Consider the following 18,686-nt stretch of genomic DNA (forward strand, 5'->3'; position numbering starts at 1 on the left):
GCACGAGCAGGTAAACAAACACCTGTGGAGCCTCGACTGATGTAAACAAAGTGAACGCGCAGGCGTGTCAAATGTCAACGCAGGCGCAGGACACAGTGTGAGCGGCACAGCGTACGTCAAAATTGCTGCTCATACTGTTGTCTCGCTCGCGCTCCCGCAAACCAGGCGATGAACTCATCGCTGACACAGAAATGTCAGCGAAACGTCAACCAGCTAACGGCAGTATACAGAGAAAAGTTTTTTCTACAGTCCATCAGAATTTTCACACGCGCAAAACACAAGCGAAAAACGTGCACGAGCTGAGAAAAATTCTAAAATATTATTGAAAATTGTATAAAATGTGCAAAACGTGAGTGAAAACTTTGTGAAAAATTTGCTCGCGAAAATGTTGCTTCATGGCCGTTAAGGCTAGGCAGCAAGGCAGGCCAAACAGGCGGAGCAAACCCGATGGCATGTGCAAGTGTGTGTGTGTTTGTGATAGAGTGCAGCAAATTGGGCTACAATTAAATTAAGCTCGTTCGTATATATGTCGCGGCCCAGATCAGAGCAGCCAGTACATCAATATGGCGAGACCATTTTGGGCCTGGCGGCGCCTCTGCCTGAGCCTTCTGTTTGTGTTCATCCACAGTGCGCCCACAGCGAATGGCGATAAAATCAACTACAATCTGTGAGTGCCCACACAACCGCACTCAGGATCTGAGAGCAATATCATTAATTCCGATCTATGCATGTATATTAACTATAGTGTGCACTCCTGGGCGGACAAGCTGGGCTTGGAGCTGTTTTCTCTGGGCGATTTTATCACCAGGCGCAAGGAGGTGCAAGAGGTGAGTCGCCCTATTGATTTTTCCCACTGATGCTCCCTCCCATTGTTTGTTGTTGACGTTTGGCGACTGCGACGCCAACAGTGACGTCGACGACAGCGTCGACCGCGGCTGCGACTGCGACTGCAGCAGCGACGTCATATTTGGGTTAAAGGCTGCCTGAATAGGCAATTATATATACAAAATGTTTGAAGCACGCGGCATGTCTGACAACAACAACAATGACAACAAGCTGCCCTTTTAAACAACTTCCCCCCACCTCCCTGCTGGACACCTAGTTGTTGTCTCTTTTATGAGGTCAGTAGCTGCTGCGTAGGACAGCTGTGTAATTTATTTTTAGTCAGCGCAATTAGATTTTCTAAATGGAATTGCTTTGCAGGCGTTACGCCTACTGCGACATGTGGCGTGTGGCATATAGGCGGAAGTACTTGCATAAAGGAATTTGAGCATTTTCTAGTTCGCAGACCAATAGGTCTTAGCCATGGCTTAAAACCAATTTTCTATGGATTCATTTAGCGAAAATAATTCCACGTAATTATACGAGATTATTGTTGTCAATAGCTCTTTAGGCAAAAATAAATATTGTTGAATGAAGAAGAGAAAATAGAAATGAAAAGAAAACTTGAAATAATAAACTAACAAATATAAAGTATATATGTTTGAAATGGTAGATATTTAAATTATAAAGCATAGTTGAGGGGTACACTTTAGTTTTATTTCTTAAAGAACCTGGAAAATATTCAAACAAATCTTTCTATCTTCATTCTTTTTATCGCAAAATACATGATTCGTATTACCACATTTAATATTAATAGCTCATTGAATAGAGCAAATACTTTAAGTATTAAATAAAATATATATTAAACTATTAAATATCGATGTTATAGTTTGGAAGGAAATATATCTGATAAGTTGGATTGCTATCCGAAAAAATATACTATTTATAAGTCTTTCAGTAGCGCAAATACGTTTACTTTTAGAGTATTGAAAATCGATATTTAACGAAGTTAACACGGAATATGCGTTTTCCTAATGAAGCCTGCGTTGTTGAACCTTCATACAAGTTGAAAAGTCAGCCAGACTGTAGTAATGGAAGTGTCAAATTTTACTATAATTCTCTTTATACTATACTAAATATAATGATAATATAAAATAATATACTTCATATATATAATCGATATATAACGAAAAATAATCTATATACTTTAGATTCAAATAAAAATATATTTATAGCTTCTGCACATACTTTTTCAAATTGTAACCTATAATTAATTAATTATGAATTCGACCATTAAATGCTCTTATTTATGCCATTATTCTAAAAACGATCTCCAATAATTTACAGAGTTTTAAGGAAGCCAAAGTGGTGACGCGTCAAGGTGGCGTAATTGTCGAGTCCATGGCGAAAGAAATCGAAATGATGATGGATCTGAAAGTCAGCGCCGTGCGTGTAAGTAATTTTTTGTCATTAGAGTAATAATTATAGATACTTAATTTATATATGTATTTCCACTGCTACAATTTTAGCGCATTATGGATACCGCTGAGAATACAGCGCTGTCACATCAAAATGATATGGCAGACAAAATGTTCTCGTACTACAATGCCAAATCGATGGCGGAGCCGGGCGAACCGACACCACCACCACCCACGACACCGCCGGATATGGACGATCAGATTGGCGAGCCGCTGATCTATGTGCCACCCAAAGTGTTAGTGCTGGAGCCAAGGCCGGAATTCCACAATACTCCGGTCAATTTCAGCGTCAGTTCGGTGCATGTGCCGGTGAATGTGTTCGATCGAGGTTTGAACTGTGCTTAAAATCATAACAGCTATCGCTCTCTTCTCTACGCTCTCTCTCTCTGTTTCTTTCTCCAACTATCTCTGTCTCTCTCTATATGTATCTCTCTTTACACCTGTAATTGTAATTGTAACTGTAACCGTTGCTGTCTTTGTTAAGCACACTGCGTGTCGTATGTAAAAGCTTCAACACTCGAGCACACACAATGCCAACAACACACTGCGTCTCTGTAACTGTCTCTGTTTTAGCTGTCTAAAACGTAGCACTAAGTCTGTTTGTCTCGCTCGTATGCTGTATGCTAATTAGTTACCGTTCATAGTTAACCGATTAACCGTTTAACCGTTAACATTTCTCGTATATTGCGCCTTCTTTTTCTTTTTCAATTTCCAACCGCTTAAGTCAATGCGCGCCGCAAAAAAGCGCACGCGCGCCCACGCAAGCAACGCATCGCCGCATTCTGCGCACACAACTGTACCTAATGGCCGATAGCTTAGATATGAGCGCGTTGCATTTTGTAGTGACTGTACTAGTACGAGAGTTGATTATAAAAGGCTTCAAGTTAAGGGGAAAAAATATTAAGTCTTACATAAAAAAGACTTAGATAAAGTTTAAGGAAATCAATTTATATATTTAACAGAAACATTTCAAATAAAAATAGTGAAAAATTCAGTTAGGAGCTCAATGCTCTAGATAGCACGTCAATATAATAATAGTCCAAAAATTGATTCAGAGTAAAACTTTCTTCTTAAGTGGTTATTCATTGGATTGCAATTCTTCATGAGGTTAAGAATTCTCTTAAGATTATAAACGCGTTCATCTCTAAGAAAACGAAAGTTTACCGCTGCCTGCATCGCGAATGCTGCGTTGCGAATTGTTGCTGGGGACGCGTGCGTGGCGCTGTGAATGTTTATTGCCGACACGCGGAATGCTTTGCCAAAAACCGTACAACACCCAACTAAGCCACTTTAACACCTACGTGCAATACGCCCACGACCAAGCCAACAAAGCACACAACAAAAACATCACACACACACACACACACAACAACACAAGCACATACACCTGCGCCTGCACTGCCTTGTGCTATGTTATGAAACGCCTCACAAATTCAGAAAAAAAAGTATCAGAGAGATTTATTCTTAGGTCTTCGAATCCCCAACAAGAAAAACTAATCAATTTCTGTATTAAAAATTCTTCCCGTTTCTTTGCCAAACTAAAAAAAAACCAACAACAATAATAATAATAACGACAATCATCGGCAAACACACAATCGAATACATTGACACGAACATGAATACGTCTTCGAATACAAAACACTAAACACACATACCACAGCATCGGATGTTATAAAAGCGATTCAATGGTCGGAGAATTTGGATCAGATATTTCGTGATAATTATAAAAACGATCCAAGTTTGTCGTGGCAATTTTTTGGCAGTTCGACAGGCTTTATGCGTCAATTCCCTGCATCGAAATGGAAGAAGGACGTACCGGTTGATCTATACGATTGCCGTTTACGCTCTTGGTACATGGAGGCGGCGACAAGTCCAAAGGATATTATTATCCTAATGGATGGATCTGGTTCAATGTTGGGACAGAGGCTAGATATCGCAAAGCATGTTGTCAATACTATACTCGATACATTAGGTACAAATGACTTTGTGAACATCTTCACCTTTGATAAGGAAGTGAGCCCAGTTGTCGGATGTTTCGAGGATACACTGATTCAAGTATATATATCTTTTATTTGCATATCTTGTTTTGTCCTCATTTGATCGAATTTTGAATTTTCAATATGATTTTCAATTTGCAATCTGATTTTTCTTTATCCCACAAAATTATTCAAACTATACACAATCAATGCGGCTTCAAACACAACAATCCCATTCAAATACAAAACCAAACCGAATTCGTTTTACCCAAAACTTCGAAATTCATCCAGGCAAATCTGGGCAACATACGTGAACTAAAAGAAGGGATTGAATCGTTTAAACCCAAATCGATTGCCAATTATACCGCTGCATTGACAAGGGCCTTCGAGATATTGGAAGAGACGAAGATTAATTCGCGCGGCGCGCAATGCAATCAGGCGATTATGATCATTGGGGATGGGGCACCCGAAAATAATCAAGAGGTCTTCCAATTGCACAATTGGCGCGACCCGCCCTATAGGCCGGTGCGTGTGTTCACCTATCTGATTGGCAAAGAGGTGGCGAATTGGGATGATATACGGTGGATGGCATGCGAGAATCAGGGCTATTATGTGCATCTCAGCGATACAGCTGAGGTGCGTGAAATGGTATTAAATTATATACCAGTTATGGCTAGACCTCTGGTATTGGGTAGGCATGATCATCCGGTCATATGGACGCAGGTCTATGCGGACCTCGAGGTGGGTAATAGCCTAGGGCCACTTACCAAACAAAATCCAAAAATCGAAAAGCCTTCAACCGTTTAATGCTATCTAGGATACCAAACTTTCCGACTATCTGTGGGATATTAAGCAGTGCGAGGAGCAGAAGGCTGATGTTCTGGAATACTGGAAGGTACACGATCGCATGTTGGAGCCCGCCGAAATGCACAGGCGTGAATATCGACGCATGAAGGAGGTGAACCTTTTGCGTATTCAAATATTATTGCAATCTAACCACCTCATTTATATATATTTTGCAGACCTGGAACCAACCAGTAGACTCCAATGTCTACCAATTTATGACCACCGTGTCCATGCCCATTTATGATCGTCGTGAAAATGCGGTAAGTCAAGCCTATAAAGATGTTAGTGCCGAGCGCGAGCGAAATCAAAATCAAAATCAAATATCAACCGTTAGCACTGCCAAAAATTTTTAGCCAAATCTGAACAAAAGACATATCGACGTCGCACCGCAGATAATGTCGCGATCATTATGCTCTCTCTCTCTCTCTCTCTCTCTGTGTCTATCTCTCTTTCTCATCATCGAAGCTATCAATAAGCAATATATATATATAGCTCTTTAGCTATCGATAAATATATATATAAGATAAGAAAAGAGAAACAAAAGCAAACCAGTCCCCAAAACCAAAACCCATAATCTATCTATATAACAACTCACTATATACTACTACTACTACTATATTAATATTTTATGCGTTATATATAATTATAACACACAACTACCTACTACTACTACTACTACTACCAAAACTATACACAACTATACCACAGAATATCACCGAAGAAGTTTTAATAAATGAAGCACTCTGGGAATTGCAAACACGTGAGGTACAAACTATAATGCCAAATTCTAACAAAAAACTACAAAATTTCAAATTCAAATTTGATATTTGAGTAAACAAAAAGTATTTGCTGCTCTTTAAGCGAAAAGTTTTATATACGCCAATTAATCGCATATATCGTATTGAATTCAATATATATAATTATATTATTCAAGTATATAATATATATTATCCAAATATGTATATCAATATACTTATTATATGACTAAAGTAAACAATTTGTTATACTTTGCGCTACATAACATGCATACCTACTCCATATTTAATCGATATAACTTATATAACTAACTATACCTACTCGTATATAACTCTAGCTAATATGGTCTAGGACCATACTATTTTATTAGCAAATTTTTTGCCATTATAGTTGACCACCTACTCGTACTAGGTACTATCAAAATACATATATACATATAGGTATATACATATATGCATATATCTATTTATATATATACTACATATGTATATATACAAAATCAAACAAAAAACCATAATATAATTAAAAAAAATTAAAAAAAAAAATTGCAATTCGATTGGTAAAGTATTGAAATGATATACCACGTAATTATATACAATAGCATATCAAATTTTCGTTATATATATTCGTAAACGTAACATAATTACCATATAGCTATGCCTAGTTACTTACTTAACGTAATCGTAAATTAAATATATATAGAACATTTTATCTAGCATTTTGAGTAGTACAATTTAACATTTGTTGTTTTACGTAAGACCAAAAAAAATAAAACAAAGCAACTACAAACTACAAATCGGTTGAAAGCCGCTGAAGGCCTAGAGCCCAAATACATATAAAGTACTCGTATATAGTTGAATTGGTTCAATACTCCCGAATAGATATCCCAATCAATGTTAGATGCCGTATTCATTGATGTTTAGTAAGTACAATCAATTGAAAGAAATCTTAGGCTAGTGCTGAGGCCCTATAGAGCACATGAATCAACAACAAACAAACAAACAAACAAACAACAAACAAACAACATCAACAGAAACAATTACCGATAAACATACAACTAGAAACACAAATCGCAATAAGGCATCGATTGATTAAGTTTTTATACCCTTCATAAGAACCAGCCCAAAGGACGGCAATTGTTAGGCAGGCACAACTTAGTTCCAGCTTAGTTGAATACACCCCACGACACCCAGTATTTATATTGATCCCAGCTGCGCTCCCTAGGTGTGTACACCCGACATATTTAAGTTTTGCTTTCGTTTCTAGACAGTTATTTATTTATTTATTATAATCTACCAATACAAATTCACAGCTCATTAATCTAACGACCGATATAAATCCGGCTGCGAAAATAAACCTCCAAGTTGTGAGTAAATTGTTTCTAAATTTAAGCAACAACTCAAAAAAAAAGCAAAAAAGATGACAACAAATATTACTAAATATGTTTAAAACTGCAAACATTTTTCAAATTACCTTTAACCTTAATTTCGATTAACGTCTGTGCCGCATGTCCTTTTTGTTTTTATTCCTGATGAAAAAAAAAAACACATTTTGCTTTCGAATTGAGCACCAACTACGATTTTCTTTTGTACACCACGCCCATATGTCCAGCCTCCTTTCACTTATTATTTTACGCTTTCCTTGCAACATTCCTTTTAGCTTCCAATGCTTGATTTGAAAAATTCATGTTTATTTTTAGTCGTATTCTTAGGCTAAGTTCTCTATATGTAAAGCTTTTCCTAATTGCTGTTAACGGGCACTCGATCAATTTCCTAGGCAACTGCAACTGCAACCAAACTCTACTAACTGTCTAGCTGAACTGCAATCTAGCTGCAACTGGTAAACACTCACTCCACAATCTTCCAAGTACTCGAAATGGTTCACTTTTTAAACTGCGTACCACACAGAACAATAAATGACTCTATTGATAACAATTCTCAACTTGCTTCCATTGTGTTTCCACTGCTGCGTTGCCCTCGCACAGTGTTTCCATCATCTCAATCAATTTACACTGTGTTTCCACTGACTAAATGCAATTGCTTCCACTAAGCAGACGCGCTAACATGGTATTTCCACAAGCACTCACTCAATGTAACTGTGTGAAGGGTATAAAAACTGTATGAAAAAAACACGCACACACACACACAACAAGAACTACATGAAACACACATATAAACCTCAATTAAAACTTGTACTCCTCCAAGTGCGTCAAGTTCACTTCCATCTTGTGATAAACTAAACCCGTCCCCGCCCCCCGCCCCATCTCAAACACACTTTGTAAACAGCTTTTTCATTGTTTTAAGTTCGATTTTCAATCAAAATACAAATTTGTAAATTGCTCTTTCATTCTTCTTCTTCTTCTTTGCTAAAGCGTCTTAAATAAAATTTTGCTAAAAATGAATTTTCTCATTTGTTTCTCATGTTGTTTTAAACTTATTTTAACATTGCGTTATTTCGGTTTACACAACCACTGTACGCTCTCATACGCTCTTAGTACTACTCTGCTAGCCATGTAATTAGCCTAACGCTCTGCAAAACTAAAACAATTTAAAATTCTCTAAAACTATTTGTAATTGTAAACATCAATCAAAATTTATTAATAATAATGCCATTTGAAAAATCTTAAAAAAAAAAACAACTCTCTTAACTGTATTCGTAAGTTTCTTGCGTAGTAAAAACAAATGCTTTCCATATGTATTTGCATAAACATTTCTTGACTTAATTTTCGATTTTCAATACTTTTTTTGTTGTTTTTTCTTTTGAAATTTTCATAACGTGTAAGCCAAATCCAAATTTCGTTTTGTACTAGCAATGCCATTTATCAACTTCAAATTCAATTCATTTTCCGTATTTGATTAACATGCAAACAATTAATAAAAATTCTCTGTACTTGTACTTGTATTTGCGCTAAAAAAAAAAAAAAAAAAAAACAAAAAACAAAACAAAAAATACCAAAACTACATTTAAAAGTCCAAATGTAAATGTTTCGATTCACAACCCTTTTAAAAACATTTTGTTAAATTTACTCAACAATTTTTGCCCACGCACAGACAAGAATCGCAAATATATTGGGCGTGGCTGGCACCGATGTGCCCATCAGTGAAATAAAAAAGCTGCTATCGCCGTTTATGGTAAGTTTTTAGTATTCGAAAACGTCTCAAATAACACATTTTCAAATAATATCTCTGCAGCTTGGCGTGAATGGTTATGCGTTTATAGTAACCAATAATGGTTATGTACTATTCCATCCAGATTTTCGTCCAATTGTGAGTGCAAAATAGTAAATTCTTAACATATTAACGCTTGCTAACACTTTACATTTAATGTTTTACTGAGCAGTTCCAAGGTTATATATTAAAGCCAGCTTACAATAGCGTTGACATGATTGAAGTTGAGCTATTGGATGACGATCGAGCCGCCAGAGACTTTAATCCAGTGCTGATGACGGTAGGCAACGAAAAAGTCCTTAAACAATTATATATTAAATAATTATTACTCTACTCTCTCTTAGATACGCGATTCTATAATCAATCAATCGACTGGCAGCAAATGGATGTTGGTCAAAAATCATTTCGACGAAATGGTTAGTCTATCAAAACTCTATAGCCAGCAATTTTATTGTGATATCACTTGATTTACAGAAACGTGTGGCTCGCGTCAAGCGCCAGTATTACTGGACTGCTATAAAGAATACGCCCTTTACGCTCGTTATCACCTATCCGGAGCGTTATGGTGTGAGTCGCGTGGAACCACGCACCGAACAAGACATACATCGCACCTATATAACGGGCAAGAATATACGCAGCTTCTTTGATGGCAAACGCTGGAAAATTCATCCCGATTGGTAAGCGCGATCAAATAGTGTAAATAATATTTAGGTATACTTACACTCTTTCCCTTTACTTAGGCTGTTTTGCAAGCAAACCAACAAGACATTCAGAACGCCCGAAACAGAGCTTTTGTATTTTGTTGATCGAATGTCTGAGCCCGGTTGGCATTGGCCATCAAGTCGAAGCGCGTTGCCCCCGGAGCATGCGGCAGCCATTTTTTGTAAGTAGAAACCGACGGACCATATTTCCTTGTACATTATTTTTTTGTTACCGAAAACGCTTTGAAATAATCAAAAAAAAAGCCGCTGTTGACGCTTTTAAACTAAGTTTTTGCTTACTGTGTTCGATGTTTCGTTTACTAACTTATGCTCGAAAAGAAAAATGAAAAATGAAAATAATACCAAGAAAACTGCAAATTTCGATTACGATTTCAATAATCATGCAAATTCACAGCTAACAACTCATCAACTGGCCGCTATCCATCAATCAATGAAAAAGAAAGCTACTATTGTGAGTAACGAATGCCATACAGCCAAGTCAAGTTGTAACATCCAAGAAACGTCTACCAACCTCTTCCCCTCTCTGCCCACAATCACCGAGTGCACTGATATTAACTTTTGAGCTAAGCACTTTGCACCTGCACCACCATTTCGTTCACATTTTTGGCGCAGACTCGTGCCACAAATCAACATATGCAACAAAAAATAGAAAATCGGATATGCCTTATAAATGTAGTCTTGACTTATGATTTCAGTTTGTCTTAATATAAGCTCTATGTACCTTTACTTGTATGTGTTGCCACCAGTTAGCTGCGGAATTTGCACAAAATATCACGAAAGCCAAATGAAAATGCATGAGAAAAACTTTTGATTTTCAATTTGATTTCGTTGTTTAAAGAAATCTTTGTATGTAACTAAGTTGATCCAAACAAGCTGAGAGCGTAACAGATTTCAAGAAGAGGAAGCTACCGAAAACGGTTGCGACGCTGCTTCGCTTGTTTTTATCCATATCGATGGGCTAACGCTTGACTTTTTCTGCTTACAGGCGATCGCCAGCTCATGCAATCCCTTGTCTTTGATGCGCGCGTCACGAAATGGTTCTCGAACAATACGAGCTTCAATGCTCGCGATAAGGAGGAGAAGAGGTAAGTGGCAATTGGTTGCTGAGCGAACCAGACTTGACTTGTTTTTCACACATCAAGTACAGTCAACAACTATCCTCAACCAGCTAAAGGCAGCACATATTAACCATTATAATTTCTGTGTACGCCTTTCTTTTTTCTCACTTTTATTTGCATTTTATGCCGAAACTTTTGTGTGTATCGTTGTTGTTGTTGTCGTTTGTCTATTCCATAATGAATTTTTTGCACCCACAAATGAATACTGCAATCTATGAACTCTTGAACTCTTGTACCACAACATAACATAATGCCTTTCATAACGTCTAAATCGAAAATACAATACAAATACCCTCTCTAGCGTTAGCGCATCAAGCCCAATAGCCGTACTAATGGGTTTGCTGCCAAGGTAAACAGAAAAACTCGTCTAAACTTACTTATTTATATATATTTATATGTATCATACTAATTATCATGTTGTTATAGTCAGCGATCTTCTATGGAATTGTCTCTAATATGTCGATTTCTGTTCCTACAGACACGAATTCAAGCAACGTTTTGGCATCACCATCGCCTTTTTGGCCACGCACAGTGGTCTAACCCGCTGGCACGAGTTCCACTCGAACATGGCTGAGCAGCCGAGCGTGGGGTAAGTAAAAGTTGCGTTACAGTAGTACCTCTATATATACGCCTCGTTTGCTTACAGCGAGAGCTTTAGTCAGAACAATAAACGCGCTATCGATGAGATCTGGTATAAGCGCGCTGTGGACCAATATTTTGTGCATAAGGAAAGTTTTGTCTACTCGGTGCCATACGATGCCGGAGGTAAGCTTGACAAAATTATCATCCCAATAGTCTGTTCCAATTATCTGCATTTCTCTTACTTGCAGAAACTGGCTCGGAAATTATTGTAACTGCCAGCAATGCCATTTTTCACAATGAGAGCTCCAAGTCAGCGCCCGCAGCAGTGGTTGGATTTCAATTTCAACACTCTGCTTTCTACAAGCTGTTTCACAATATCACCGGCAATGTATATACTCTAGAATTCAAGATGATATCGAATAATTACATTAATATTTGCTTTAGGCATGTGCTGTCGATGATAAGGACTGCTATATACTCGATAACAATGGCTTCGTGATCATCTCGTCGCGCGTTCACGAAACTGGTCGATTTTTTGGTGAAGTCAATGGCGCCATCATGATGCGCCTTGTCGAGGAAAGAGTATACAAGCGTGTCATTGTCTATGACTATCAAGCCGTGTGCTTCGAGTCCAAAACAGAGGTCAACGCATCCAATACTCTGTTATCTGTAAGTAAACTTACACTAGAACAATGACTGACTTCGAGCCCTTTGCATTGTACCTAACAACACGTAAATCTATTCTCCTGTTAAAGTTCACTGTCAGCTAAGTGTAACACTGCAAAGTTTTGTCCAAAACATATATTGAAAATTAATTGAATCAATTTAAATTTCTGCTTGCACTTGCCTCTGCACTTGCTGTTTATTTTTCATACCAAATCTAAATCTTTTTGAGCTCTGCTTGTCATCAAATGAACTTTAAGCCAACATTAAAAAGTTATTTAATTATGCAACCTTAAAACAGCTGACTCAAAGTTGACATTTAGTTTTGAGTTTGCTAAACTTTGCCAAAATTGAAAACAATTTAGTACAAATTAAGCTAAAAGCTAAAATTGCAACATTTTGCTAAGCATTAGCCTTGGCTTATTGCTTAAAAAGAAGTTAAGTTAAGCGCAAACAATATGTAAGAACTAAAAACTTGCTTTAGACTGCGCAGCTTATAAGCCTTTTACTCATTTAATACTTTCAAATGCAATAACATTTTGATATTTTTATATACTTCAAATGCATTCCAAAATCTTTTTATTACATTTTTTTAATAATTAAAATTTCTTCACTTCTACAGCCGCTGTTTCATCTGCTGCGCGTAAGCAAATGGCTGCTGCATACGGCGCTGTGGTATATTGTGCAACTGATGCGATTGGCGCCGGGCATATCGGCCCATTACAATGACGTCTATATGGATGCGAATGGCACAGAACAGGAGCCCGAGGATAACAGCCACACGAAGAATGCCGCCTGGCTGCGCCATCTGACGCTGCGACGCACGCGTCTCAAATCATGTGACATGCAGCGCGAGCTCTACATGCTCTACAATGAGAAGGACAACGTTGTCTACAATATGACAGCGCATGCATGCGAGCGGCCATTTGTGGTGCTGCCCATACCCAACAGCAATCTCATACTGCTGGTCATCGATCAGCTGTGTCCGCGTGACGTCGCCCTCGTGCTGACTGTCAATCCGGCGCCCATCAACTATCCACTGGCGCCCAATGAGACCTTCTCTTGTTACAAGCATGCTAGAGAATTCAATCGAGTGCGCCCGCAGAGCTGCATCAGTCGTCATGCAAATGTAAGTCACTCTCTCTCTCTCTCTTTAGCACTTTCATTCTAAAAACTTGCTCTCTTTCTCTGACAGGAGAGCGCAATCAAGTTGTGTGGCAAAGGTTGCGCCGTCTATGCGAATCTCACGCTCCTGCTGCTCAGCCACGCGTTGAGCCGCTTGCTTTAACATTGATCGCAATGGGTTTAGCTAATTGTAGGCAATATATATTGATAATGTTTTTGTATTATATATATACATATATATATGATGATTATTGGGAATATTAGGGGGAAGTTCGATTTTTTACTATATACTCATAAACGCTTAAATGCTGTTCATTTTTTCCACCATTTATTTCTGTTGTATGTCAGCCTAGTTTTAAGGCTAACTTAGCTACCACATTTGTTTTCAAGCCGTGTCTTGAGTTTTATGTTAACTATGAACATGTGACAGTGTGTGCTGCCTATAATGGACGGGTCGCTGCGCTTTATTGTAGACCTTCCAATAGACAAGAAAAAATAATTAAATAGAAAATAAACTACAAATTCCAACAACGGCCTTAAACTCGCAAAAATTAAAACAAAATAATACAAATATATTGAGTAAAATAATATTTTGTAAATGACGCTCGCTGTTACAAAAATAGGCAAAGAAAATGCGCACACTGTTCCATATAAACTACTGCCCATGTTAAGTGTGTGAGTGTGTAAATGTGTGCATGTGTGTGAATGTGTGAGCGTGCGTAAGTTGATACCTAATTTAAGATGGCCACATTTGTAAGTAACCTTAGCTAATTATTATGTTGAAGAATGGAACAAGAATACCTATGAATAATGCAAGACAAAATAAAAATTAAAATAACTAACCAATTAGAAACAAAAAAAAATATATATATAAATATATATACATACGCCAGGTACATGCTATACGTTTAAGTAGCTTTTGTATATTTGCTTAGCTTAGCCCAGAACAACTACAACTAAAAAAAAACATATACCAAAAGCCGTTGAAGAGTTCGGCTTTACGAAGCATTAAATACTTTTATAAACATTCGTTATAAATCTAGCGTAAAAGCCACAAAGATTGCGAGCAAAAAGGAAACCAACAACTTGTGTTTTTTATATAAAGCATACATATATACAAGAGTAATAATAATTTTATTAACTATGATAATACTGATTGATACCTAGCCTAACCCACAAGTACCTATTATAACAACTTTTTATTACATACTACTAACTACTTGATACGAGCTACGAGCCACAGAACTGAGCAGAAGCAGCAGCGCTTAGTAAATTTAGATTTAAATGAAAAAATTAAACAGCAAAGAAAAAACCAAACTTAAAATAAAATTAATCTAATACTAATATTAAATTTAATATTGACTAGTTAAAATTTACAAAAACTCATAACCGAAAACTTTAAACATTTAGGCAAAATCTTCAGATGAAAACTATAACACAATTTCACGGCCATAGCTGGACATACTCTCAAAATTTTGTAGTACCCGTGTACCTACCCTTGTGCCATTCGACTGCCTAGAATTTGTTATTTACTCTTTAATCTTTACACTTTTCTCTGTTATTTCGTTTCGAACCATTTGAATTTTCCCATTTCCCTGGTTAAATATCCATTAGGTCTTACTGAATTCGCTTTAGCTATACAACTATAGAGATATTATAAAATGTAGTCAAGCCGAGAGGCTTCTTGATATAAATTCTTTTCATAAAGAGAGAAAAATTCTAAGAAAATAAATAATAATATAAAATTTGTATCCAGTTTTGCTTTTCCAAAGCGGCGCCGAAACTCGGAATAAAACAAACAAATTTTGACCGAGACGAGAGATAAAAACTTCCTTTAAAACACTCACTAATCACTGCAATTTGTATTAAACTTAATTTAAAAGCAACCACACTAAATACATAGAACTTTATGTATTAATTAAGCATATATTAATAATAAACAAATAAAAAACAACAACTTGTCAGAAGTGCTAAAAGAAAAAAGATTAAATTAATTGTTTTACTTATCAAATTTATTTTATTTACAGTACTTATGCGGTTTTTGAATGAATAACATTCACAAATATATTTTTATAATTATAACTATTTTTATTAATTTATTGTTTTGAACTTATTATTATTCATCTCACATGGTATATAAGAAAAAAATCTAATTCCCTGCTGCAGTTTCCTTTCGAATTTCAAGTGAAGTCAATAGAACAGCTCCGAAACAAAATGCAGTTTACGGGTTCCTCGCCCATTGTGGCTGTGATTCTATGCAGTAAGTCACAAAGTGAACCATCCATTGATGATAATAGAGAACTCAATCAAATAATTAATTTCATAATTAATTTCATAAATCAAATGAAAAATGTTCGAATGTATGATAGAAAAAGTGAGAATTATAATTAATATTGAAACTTGCGCGAAACGTTTCAAATTGTTTTTATAATTTGTTAACTTTTCTAGATTTATATTTATATTTTGCTAATTTATTTATTAAAGTCTTAATTATATTTAATTCTCGTTAAAAAATCGAGGCGTTCTCGTGGCCTCAACGTTCATTGAGGAAGTAGTGGAAAGTAACTGCAATTGGCCCATTACAAACTGGTGCCACAATTTGAGGTAAGAACAAAGCTCACATGAGTGACAAAAATAAATATCATTTGAACTATTTAGAGTAAGGCTAGATGCGCCCTATGGCTCATAGCAATACGATAATAGTTATGGATATTTTCGTATTATAATTTGTGACATTGAGAAACACAAATCTGCGGGCCAAAAACCAGAATTTGTTATTAATCATATTAAAATAGTAATAATAATCATATTAATTAATTTTAAGCAATGGATAGAAATTTATTTGCTTCTTACAATCATTTTGCCCTCGCATTGTACATATTCTTAATCATAAATATATGGTGGTCCCGCTTTCTTGATTGAGTTTAGTTTTATAAATAATCACCCTACCATTACGATTGAAAATGACTAACCGAAATCTTGAATAGGTATAAAAATATACCCTAACACGATTGAAAATGTCTAACAAGAAATCTCAAATTATCATATTCTAACTAACAATAAGAACTTGTATTAGATTATCTTTTTCATTAGGATTTTGTTCTTTTTGAATTAGTATTAATATTGATTTGACTTTGAATATTCCATGGCAGCAATGCCAAAGACTGTCAAGCGACGAGACACTGCATTCAAGCTGTGTGGGAGAAGCATTTGGTACCTGTGGACTCAAATCCTGTTTGTGAGATATGTAAGGACATGATCGAGCAAGCCCGCATTAACTTATACTGGAACAATGACCAAGTGGAGCTAGAACAATTATTTGACGACTCCTGCGAGCAGATGCCGATTCAGCTCATTGAAGAGAAATGTCGCAAAAATACTAGAAATAGTTTATCCGAAGTAATTGAGTTGATGTCCTCGCAAATGAGTCAGGAGGTAACAGTCGTCTTGGTACTTATATCCAATGGAGTAGTAACTAATGTCTTTTGTCACAGCAAATTTGCACTGTAATGGACTTGTGTAACAGCGATGAAAGGGCATCAGATGAAAGTGCCTTGGTGGTAGAACCAAGCCAAATTGTGGACCAACTTGATGAGCAACTTGTTATCAACTCAAATGATTTAGAGAGTGCATTGGAAGACAATAGTATGCCGCAACTACCACAATGCTTTGCATGCAAATCCGCTTTCAGACTGGCCAAAAGACTCGTTCGCTCGCACACTAGCAATGAGAAACTCAAGAATGCCATGAATCGCTGTTGCAATAAGCTCGGAAAATTGGCGGATAAATGCCACAGGGTGATCAACCGTCATGGAGATCAACTGGCACGCTTCGCAAAGAATCCCAGAGTAATATGCAGTCTGTTAGGCATGTGCTTCCCATTAGATCAGGACAAATTAGAAAACGAAGAGGTAGCGCTAGATAAACTAGAAAGCGAACCCTTAGATAACAAATACAGCGAGAAAAGGCAGTTGAACACAGATTTAGCCAGCAACGCTCAGATCGATGAGCCCCAGCAAATTGATGTAGGGATCAAAGGGTCTCCCAAATGCAGCATCTGTAGAACTGCAATGAAAGCTTTGCAACACATGGTACGCAATCGTGCGGAGAAAGGCAGCATCCAGAGAGCTTTGCACAGAGTATGTCAGAAGTTGGGAAAACTGAAGGGAGGATGCGACAGAATGGTCGCAAGGCATGGCAACCAAATTGTTGACCTATTCACAAAGAACACAGCTGGCAGACAGATATGCAAAATTATTGGCAGTTGCCGACGATCAATATACGTTGAAGATTGTGAGTATAATATTTATAAATTTATAATGTATCGCATATTAATCAATCCAAAACATCTGAAAACAGACGTCGTGGAACAAAATGATTACAGCGAGAATTGTAAGTAATCAAATTACTGTTGAGCTACACTGCTCAAATCAGCCTCTTATGCATAGTTGGGACTGAGAGTGAATACAGCACAGATGACCAACCCATACTTGATGGAACACTAACGGACATTGCCTTAGGATCGCCCAAATGTTCGATCTGTCAGACGGCTATAAAGACCTTGCAACACATTGTGCGTCACCACACAGATAAGGGTGAGATTGCAAGGGCTATGGCACACATTTGTCACAAGATGGGAAAAATGCAGCATGAATGCGAAGAGATAATTAACAATCATGCCGCTCAGATTATCGATCTTATGATAAGGCATACGCCAGTCCACATGATATGTAAGGCGATTCACGTATGCCGCAGCTCCAACACAGGGTGGGGGCTTTGAAGTGACTTAAGCGGGTGTGCCATTTCAATAATATTATTGCTCTCCCTTTCTATCTATAAATAACTAAAAATATTTTGCTCGCATAACTAAGCGCTGAGTCACCTGTTTTTGGAGTGGATTAAAAAAATTAAATTAAATTAAACACATTATGCTTCATTTTAAAATATTTTCAAATACATTATGCTTAAAAATGTAAGCTTATATCTTATATTACGCCAATATTTATGTATTTAACCAGATAACTATAATAAACATATAAACAAATAAATAATTGTTTATTTTAACGAGATCGAAACAATTTTCTATCTTTGCAACTGAGCTTCATTTCAATATATTTTTTTGAGATGTAAATATATCTAATAATATAAAGTGGTTTATATTACAAGAGGATCTTCATACCGATATACATTTTTATGGATTATATGACAAAAAAAGTTTATAAAATATTAAAAGTGTATAGAACTTTACGTTTATTAAGCTCCTATATAGAAATAAAATAAAAAATAAATAAATAAAGCAAACTTATACCAATGCCAGAGGTAAACACTCTCTTAACAAACTTATTTTATAAAAACTTTCTCCCATTAAAAATCTAAAAATTAAATATTTCTTATACTGAAATAAATTAAATAAAAAACGTATAAAACTATT

General features: G+C 36.5%; 2 protein-coding genes across 6 annotated transcripts; both read left to right on the forward strand.

Annotated features, from left to right (window-relative positions):
* Positions 1–242: 242 nt before the first annotated feature.
* LOC111595414 (voltage-dependent calcium channel subunit alpha-2/delta-3) lies at positions 243–14,569 on the forward strand. 5 transcript variants are annotated; one of them, XM_023309131.2, is made up of 23 exons: positions 243–667; positions 746–827; positions 2,170–2,274; positions 2,352–2,628; positions 3,961–4,355; positions 4,568–5,017; positions 5,094–5,234; positions 5,299–5,382; positions 5,831–5,887; positions 8,929–9,009; positions 9,070–9,144; positions 9,218–9,325; positions 9,390–9,461; positions 9,520–9,722; positions 9,786–9,928; positions 10,162–10,218; positions 10,753–10,852; positions 11,364–11,474; positions 11,532–11,650; positions 11,716–11,855; positions 11,912–12,136; positions 12,753–13,259; positions 13,326–14,569. In XM_023309131.2, the coding sequence occupies exons 1-23, from the start codon at positions 564–566 to the stop codon at positions 13,416–13,418; spliced, it is 3,729 nt and encodes a 1,242-aa protein (XP_023164899.1). In that variant the 5' UTR covers positions 243–563; the 3' UTR covers positions 13,419–14,569. The 5 variants fall into 5 exon arrangements, with proteins under 5 accessions (XP_023164899.1, XP_023164900.1, XP_023164901.1 ...); XM_023309132.2 differs by lacking the exon at positions 5,831–5,887 and adding an exon at positions 7,191–7,244; XM_023309133.2 differs by lacking the exon at positions 10,162–10,218.
* An 864-nt stretch (positions 14,570–15,433) lies between these two features.
* On the forward strand, positions 15,434–18,172 carry LOC111595503 (prosaposin-like). The gene is made up of 6 exons (XM_023309275.2): positions 15,434–15,515; positions 15,775–15,859; positions 16,408–16,690; positions 16,750–17,548; positions 17,615–17,647; positions 17,704–18,172. The coding sequence occupies exons 1-6, from the start codon at positions 15,470–15,472 to the stop codon at positions 18,033–18,035; spliced, it is 1,578 nt and encodes a 525-aa protein (XP_023165043.2). The 5' UTR covers positions 15,434–15,469; the 3' UTR covers positions 18,036–18,172.
* Positions 18,173–18,686: the final 514 nt, after the last annotated feature.

This window comes from Drosophila hydei, unplaced genomic scaffold (genome assembly GCF_003285905.1).
Source record: "Drosophila hydei strain 15085-1641.00,03,60 unplaced genomic scaffold, DhydRS2 tig00000060-arrow-pilon, whole genome shotgun sequence".
In the NCBI taxonomy this organism is placed as follows: Eukaryota; Metazoa; Arthropoda; class Insecta; order Diptera; family Drosophilidae; genus Drosophila; species Drosophila hydei.

Coding starts and splice junctions, on each gene's coding strand:
- LOC111595414 (XM_023309131.2), top strand. CDS start 564: ATGGCGAGACCATTTTGGGCCTGGCGGCGCCTCTGCCTGAGCCTTCTG. Junction 9,929..10,161: donor GCATGCGGCAGCCATTTTTT/GTAAGTAGAAAC, acceptor GCAAATTCACAG/CTAACAACTCATCAACTGGC. Junction 12,137..12,752: donor CATCCAATACTCTGTTATCT/GTAAGTAAACTT, acceptor TCACTTCTACAG/CCGCTGTTTCATCTGCTGCG.
- LOC111595503 (XM_023309275.2), top strand. CDS start 15,470: ATGCAGTTTACGGGTTCCTCGCCCATTGTGGCTGTGATTCTATGCA. Junction 16,691..16,749: donor CCTCGCAAATGAGTCAGGAG/GTAACAGTCGTC, acceptor CTTTTGTCACAG/CAAATTTGCACTGTAATGGA. Junction 17,648..17,703: donor AAATGATTACAGCGAGAATT/GTAAGTAATCAA, acceptor TCTTATGCATAG/TTGGGACTGAGAGTGAATAC.